The following is a 7526-nucleotide window of genomic DNA, read 5'->3' on the forward strand; positions in this document are numbered from 1 at the left end:
TGTAGTTCTGCAGATGTGACCATTTATTAGGAAACATGGAACATCAGATTTGCCTAAAATATTTCCCTGTCAGTTAACAGCAATACCTCCTCCACACACCTCCAGTGTGTCATAGAAACAGGTGGCTACAGCTGCCATTTTTTATATAATAAAAATAAACCTTTTAGTAGAAAACAAATGAATAACCAGAGCTAGCTGACAACGTCACAAAAGATACCCACAGTTCAATGGGGCAGCAGTCCATGAGTTAGCTGACAATGTCACACAAAAGATCCTCACAGTTCAATGGGGCAGCAGTCCACGAGTTAGCTGACAACGTCACACAAAAGATCCTCACAGTTCAATGGGGCAGCAGTCCATGAGTTGTAATTCTGGATGGCCAGATGGCCACCAACAATGACACGAAACTACCATGTGGGGAATTGTGACTCGTTTCATCTTGTTCTTGATACCATGTTTTGTTTTGAAGTGTTTTGACTGAATTCATATCAATGCTATTATGGCTAAAATTCACCAGCTAACCGACAACTGTAATTATGTATTTGAGACAAGTGTTTGTTGTGCAAATACAAGTAGCCAGCTGCCATTTTCTTATACAACAAAATCCACTTTTAGTAGAAACAAAATGAATAATCAGAGAATCATAGAGATTCAGTAATATTTTAAACCTGCTTACATCCCCTATATTTTATCCATTCAATGTTAAAGAGATGACTTACTTTTTCATGGGTCTGTATGGAAGTAATTTAAATCATAATTGGGGAAGAAACAAATGCTCATATCTATTTTTGTGTTGAGGGGGTTGCTAGACTTGTAAGAAAGCAGAACCAAACGTGTTGCTGGCTCTTTGGCACCATCCAGTGGTTGATAAGAATAGCATAGTTGTGTTCTGAATTCTAAAAAAAAGTACAAGGTGTAAAAACCTTGAACACACCACAGATGACATTTGTCAGATGATGCCCTTAGGCCCAATACAAATATGTACCGCTCATAACACAAGAACCAAATGTCAGTGAAAATAGTGCAGTTGACATCAAAAGGCATGTCAGTTTAAAAATGGCGTGTGGCATTTCTACTGTACCTAAGAATTAGGCTTATCAGCAGTATCTTTGTACTTGCACACTCAGCATTCTATGTTTAAGCAATAAGGCCAGAGGAGGTGTGGTATATGGCGAATATACTATGGCTAAGGGCTGTTCTTAGGCGTGATGCAACGTAGAGTGCCTGGATACAGCCCTTAGCTGTGGTATATTGGCCATATACCACAAACCCCTGAGGTGCCTTATTGCTATTATAAACTGGTTACCAACTAAATTAGAACACAAAATGTTTGTGGGTCATACCCGTGGTATACGGTCTAATATACCACGGCTTTCAGCATTCAGGGCTCGAACCATCCGCATTATAATCTAATTTATTCCATTCAGTATGTTGACATTTACAGCTCGACTCAACCACACTACTAGGAGTGGTCTTGTTCAGATGCCCCCCGCCAGCAGTGGAGAGGTCTCTGATTGGTTGAGAGGTGTGGTGATGCTGTAGTGTGGTGAATCATACATGTGATTACTCCTTAGGTCCGCCTCTGCCCGCAGCGTTATTTTCTACAGATGGGAAATGGAGCACAGTTGTTAGAAAAGTGGTCTTCAACATCTGCCCTGGAGAGCTATGGGGTATGCAGGATTTTACTGCAGCCCAGCAATAGCAAATGTGGCCCTAGTGATAAAGTAAGTGAATAGAGGAAATGAAGAAGAGAGCTGTAGTACCTGGAAGTCTCGGATGTAGGTGAGGAAGAAACTGACGAAGGACAGAGCCAGAGACCACTCAGAGATGGTGCTGATGATGTGAGGGATGTAGCCCTGCAACAAACATAACTGTTACACACACACACACACACATACACACACAGAGAATAAGGCTACTAACCGTCTCTCCAGGTATCCAGTGCAGTTTATGGGCCACGTCCACTCCAGGCAGACTGCTGTACATGATGACAGATGAAACAAACACAGAGAAGAAGTCAAGGAGTACAACAGGTAGGAGCTAGAGCCATGTAACAGAGGGCAACTCTTGCAGTTGTCAGAGGTCCTTCCAATTTGTGCAAGTTATCAGCTTCAATTCACTGTAATTGTCTAATAGCAACAACAATCTATAAGCAACAATAAATCATGATTTCATATTTGCATGTTTGGCAGAAATATAGTGGAGGATACTGCTGATAATGCTGGCAAAGGTCCAGACTCCTATGCTGAGTCGGACCCAGAATATACTCTTCCCGTGAACGTGAGGCTGCATGTACAGCGACACCAGTGTCTGCACCAGGATGTATAGGGCCCCCACACCTAACGTCAATATCGCCCCCACCAGGTGCATGAAGAACAGAGTGGTTTTCTGTAGAGGGGGAGGAGAGGTATTGATTTACAGTATCACAGCTACATACATGATTGTCATTATAGGAAAAACTGGAACAAGGACTGTAGAAGAGACCGAAAGAAATCGAGAGACAGATATACACAACAGGACACAACTCAATGGGTACCTGGAAGTTAGCGACGATGCACATGCCAAAGGAGCTGGTCCATCCCAGCACCAGGCCCAAGACGTTGAGTTTATGGAGCTTTGACTCCTCTTCGTCTGTCAAGGCTTGGACCTGCTTGTAGCGTACATACACAGTGGCTACACCTGCCACAACAAACATGATCACACATTAAAACAGTCACAAATTCAGTCCGATATACACAATTTGAAATTGATTGCTAGATTCAAAAGAGGACTCAGGGAGGTAAAGGTGATGTTACCTAGAAAGGCTGACACATCCAGCATGATTCCAAACACACATCTCTCTGGGGCAACTGTCCCTGTGTCACTGTGAACAGAAAGCAGAATGTCAGTCACCTCCTATTACAATGCAGTGCCTACTTATGAACATACGTGATTTCAGGTATAAATGTAAAAAGACAAGGATACAAGGAGGATGTTGTTTGCATTTGGGAATCGGCCTATATCTGACCTGATGTATGGCACCAGTGGGTCCACATGTCTCAGCACCACAGCTGTGATGTAATCGAAGATGAACGTGGCTGTCGTCCATAATACCAGAGCTACTGGTATAATACACAGACCTTCCTGGAACCACCACATGTCCTCTGTTCTGTGTGTGTGTGTCAATCCACCAGTAGCCTATCCAAGTTAAACCACTTGTGCTGGTGTGTTGTCTTCACCTGTAGAGCATGAGGTTATGTAAGGTGCCAGAGTGCGCTGTGGGCACACACACTTAAATAAATAAATCTGCACACTTTTGTTTAATCATTCTGGATAAAATCACATTATTAATAAGAGACTATGCATTCCTCCCACGTGATCTCATTTCCTCTACTAGTGTTTCTGTGCCTCGATGTACTAGCAAGTAACTTTAGAGATACAGAAACGTTACGGTTACATTTGCTAGGCCACAATACGCACATGATACTGTTTAATCGGATAAATAGAGTGAACAAGCTACATAGAACACGTAGTCAAACAGATTTGTGTAAAATAACTGGAACTCTGCCAATATGACCCTATTGTACCTTCGGCGGTTCCTTTGCTGTCACCTCATCACACCTCAATTGGTCTTACAAAATAAAAAAATAACAGCGAGAACGCAGAAAAGCAAAGTTGTAGTTTACTCTTCTGATCGCTATAATTAAATGTACATGACACGGATTAGGGTTTATGTCATGCTCTCTCAACCAAAAACGTAATCCCGTTACTTCCTGTTAGTGTTTCAGAAGAGGCGTGGCCTTGAAATACCCGGATTTTTAGCGAACATCAAAGGATTTTTCATGTCAATAATCTGACAGCAGAGACAAAAATAGCTTGCATGCTGTCTGTTACTTAAATTATAAATATATTTACAAACAGTGCTTGACTTGGACTGAAATAGGTTCTGGTAGTCATGTTGTCTGCCGGTACTGTTTACATTTAGGTGCAGGAGCTCCAGAATACTTTTGAGTTAATAAAATAAAATCAAACTTTGTCATATGCGCTAAATACAAGAAGCATAGACCTTACCGTGAAATGCTTACTTATTCTATACGAGGAATGTGAGCTCAAAGGGTACAACATTTTAGGTGCTGGTGTTGTGTGCCACAGGAAGTATTAGACTAGTCACAAAAGGAAGTGGTTATTTCAGCAATAATAGTTTTCAGAGCCCTCTGCTCTCTCTACCCATCCCTCAATCCCCCATACCATCGTGTTTTTCCCTCTTATTGCTTTTCCTAAAAAAAAAATTGTACACTTTATCCGTTTTAGTTTTTAAGAACGTAGGTACAGTAGTAATAAAATAATACAATTTGTACTCTGGGTGAAAAAGTTAAATCAGATAGAGTGACCAAGCAAGATGAGTGCATATCCATAATCACAGTAAACTGTTATAATAGAAAAAAAATGAATAATAATGTAGTAAACAAAACTGACTGAATGTGTCTCCATGAAGAATTCCCTCCCCAATAGTTCCCTTTGCCCTCAATAGGACACTCCCAGCACCTACACCATCCCCCACCACCACATAATACAATGATAGACATTCAAATTTAAAAAAGATATACCAAGATACATATATACACACACACACGTACAGTACATATACATATTCACAGGACATTCAACTATTCTCTTTTCCTACATCAGATATGTAGGTGACATTTCCACCTGGATGACAGCACATAATCAGCAAGATGGAGAAGCTCTTCGTCCAAGGGAATGCCTGCCCATTCTCAGGTGTTAGACAATCCGAGATGCTCACATGTCATTTACATTCCAGCCTTTGTCAACTCCAGATTTGACTACTTCAACTCACACCCTGCTGTAATCCCTGTATTCTCAGATTCCCCGCTGTTATTAATCTCTATATTGTAATCAATAAAGTGTTTCAAAATTCTGTACTTTTATTAACATAATTTATATGTTCAGATCATTCCTGAGAGAGAAGGGGTGTAATATCTCCAGATGAGCATGTGGTACCCTTCCTCACCCATGCCAACAAGATGTTACTTCTTGTTGGGTCTTTCCCTTTAAAGTAAGTATGAGAGGATAAGTAATATACAATTAACCTACTGAAAGTGCACTGACTAAAAGGCAAAACAGAACTGTCAAATTATATTACAGCTGTGTCTTTGTATACTTGCGAATTAGAATCTTGTGTAACATCATTTTGTTGGGGAAAACTGAAATGCCCATACATTTTCCCCTGTTTTGTTGGGGAAAACTGAAATGCCCATAAACATTTTCCCCGGTTTGCTGAATGTGTTCTGGAGGAGTCGATTGTCTTTACAAATGTGGGCAAAGATGTTATCATGAGAGAAGTAAGCAGTCACTCTCCTCCAAAACACCGGAATGTTCCATTTTTAATTGAATATAAATTGTAGATTTTTAAAAAACACATGGATCTTTCAAGGTTATTTGATCCAACTTCGGACTAGAAAGCCACTGTTAACGCACGCCTCGGTGAAGAGGGAAAGTAACACCCTACTTCAACTCAACTCCCCGTGAAGTGAAAGCGGTATGGGACTGTAGGTGCGAGTAAGGATGACAAAGGCAGAGAGTGATACCGTTTACAAGGAATTTATTCCGTCACACGGTAATATGGGGAAAAGGGTCTGGACGGAACCAAAGCAAAGAACATAAATGTCAAAGCCCCGTCTCCCATCTACCCTGCCTACCCACTACTTATCTAATTTAGCACCACCTGGTGCCCTAACCAAAATACAGGGGTTGGTCCGCCCAGGTCTTACCTAGTGTGCCTAGACAGTGAATATACTACGGGTATATTTATGCCCACAGGCCTCTTGCACAGGCCTCTTGCCTAAGCACTCCCTAGGTGCCTTCCCCTTCCCCCCCTGGGAACAAACAAAACAGAATATTACAAACAACTTCACTGCATCCTATTGACACGCAACAGACATAACCAATCGGATCCCTCAGCAACAACTAACATAATACATACCAAATCTCTTTCTGAGAAACAACCATCTTTCTCTCTTACAAGAAACCTATACTATTCTCTTGTTCCCTGTATGCTCAGAAAAATACAAGTAAAGATGTATAGACTACTTGACATTATGTTTTGCTAGATGATCTGAGCCAACTGTGCCTCTCCTGTGTGGAGGTGGACAATAATGAGGAAGACACTAACTGGGTAATTGTTTGTTCAATTTTAAAGTCACATTTTTAGGAGTATGAATTTCAAATCAAATCAAATCGAATCAAATCAAATTTTATTTGTCACATACACATGGTTAGCAGATGTTAATGCGAGTGTAGCGAAATGCTTGTGCTTCTAGTAGTACTACAAATATTTCTAGAGGTAGCATCATCCGCTTTGTCTGATAATTAAATCATTGTAATTCCAGAGAATGTATTTAATGTTTTAAATATATAATATAGATTGGTTGTGATTGGTTCCACCAGTCCTGTATGAAAACCATCCCACCATTGGAGGATTATGTCTGCGCTGCCTGTCAGGACTAGGTTAGGCTTGAGTTCCAGGCAATGGTATTCCCTGGTCAACTTCCATAAAAATTGGACTAAATGTTCAGTCGATCTGTTGCAGCTTTCCAATATTTGTTTATGTTATTTATTGTCTTTTTATATTCAATTTATTGCTATTTTGTATCTTATTATGCAAATATCGAAATGTCTATTTCTTATTTAATGTTTGTTAACAAACTTAACTTTCTGTGATGTTTTGTGTTATTGTGTGATAATATTTGTGTATTATAATTATTTTCTTAAACATTACAAAATGTTTCTAAAATAAATGTTTATGTTTCTTTGTTTTCTGTGGCACACACTACTGGTCAACATGAGCTACCAAAATGTGTGGAACACATCAGAGTCAAATACTTTCTATAGAACAAACTTCATATCCGGATAGGCAACCACAATTAATAATTCATATATGTGTGTTGTATTAAACATAGAGGAGGGAATAAAATGTAGTCAAGCAATAAACATTTCAGAACAACTACTAGTCGAATAAGACATGGGAGAGGTGACGAAATTTGGCAAAGAGACTTATTTATAGACTAAAACACTTGACACAAGTACAGACATTACTAGTGCCTCCCGCGATCAAACAAACATAAAAATAAAATGAAACGCAGCCTAGCATGATCAGAAATCTCAACTAGCAAGCAAGTCACAGTAATGAAGAATTGAGTGCGTGCGCGTTCACACGAAGGGGGGGATTCTGGCAGGGGGGAGCTTTTTGGCACAACGCCTGTTCTCAGCTCGTGGGCTTCTGTCAAGTCAAGCACGTAATACAAATCCCTATATTCATGCAATTTACTGAACAATTTAGTATGGGCCATTGAATCAACTAAAAGTCACAAACGGTATAAATATCATCCATAGACATTAAAACCAGATATCAACACTTTACACTAGAGACCAGTCTCAAACTGTAACAATGTTTCTACCAAGAAAAACATTGTATTCTATACCCTATCTACCAACAGTGACGTGATTTGTTCCCGCGCTTAGTTGGC

At 40.0% G+C, this 7526-nt stretch overlaps 1 protein-coding gene across 3 annotated transcripts; it reads right to left on the minus strand.

The window, feature by feature from the left end:
- LOC118400513 (DNA damage-regulated autophagy modulator protein 2-like) lies at positions 1 to 4143 on the minus strand. Of its 3 annotated transcripts, none has more exons than XM_035797446.2 (8): positions 4051 to 4143; positions 3008 to 3218; positions 2796 to 2863; positions 2537 to 2679; positions 2211 to 2388; positions 1924 to 2006; positions 1764 to 1856; positions 1 to 1601 (listed from the first exon to the last, which is right to left on the minus strand). In XM_035797446.2, the coding sequence occupies exons 2-8, from the start codon at positions 3136 to 3138 to the stop codon at positions 1479 to 1481; spliced, it is 819 nt and encodes a 272-aa protein (XP_035653339.1). In that variant the 5' UTR covers positions 3139 to 3218; positions 4051 to 4143; the 3' UTR covers positions 1 to 1478. The 3 variants fall into 3 exon arrangements, with proteins under 3 accessions (XP_035653339.1, XP_035653337.1, XP_035653338.1); XM_035797444.2 differs by lacking the exon at positions 4051 to 4143 and adding an exon at positions 3567 to 3772; XM_035797445.2 differs by lacking the exon at positions 4051 to 4143 and adding an exon at positions 3567 to 3772 and having other exon boundaries at positions 3008 to 3255.
- Positions 4144 to 7526: the final 3383 nt, after the last annotated feature.

This window comes from Oncorhynchus keta, chromosome 21 (genome assembly GCF_023373465.1).
Source record: "Oncorhynchus keta strain PuntledgeMale-10-30-2019 chromosome 21, Oket_V2, whole genome shotgun sequence".
NCBI classification, from domain to species: domain Eukaryota; kingdom Metazoa; phylum Chordata; class Actinopteri; order Salmoniformes; family Salmonidae; genus Oncorhynchus; species Oncorhynchus keta.

Excerpts from the sequence above, each read along its gene's own strand:
- LOC118400513 (XM_035797446.2), bottom strand. The coding sequence starts at position 3,138 with ATGTGGTGGTTCCAGGAAGGTCTGTGTATTATACCAGTAGCTCTGGTA. Across the intron at positions 1,857-1,923 it reads ACTGGATACCTGGAGAGACG|GGCTACATCCCTCACATCAT; the intron begins GTTAGTAGCCTT and ends TGTTTGTTGCAG. Across the intron at positions 1,602-1,763 it reads CCTACATCCGAGACTTCCAG|AAAATAACGCTGCGGGCAGA; the intron begins GTACTACAGCTC and ends TCCCATCTGTAG.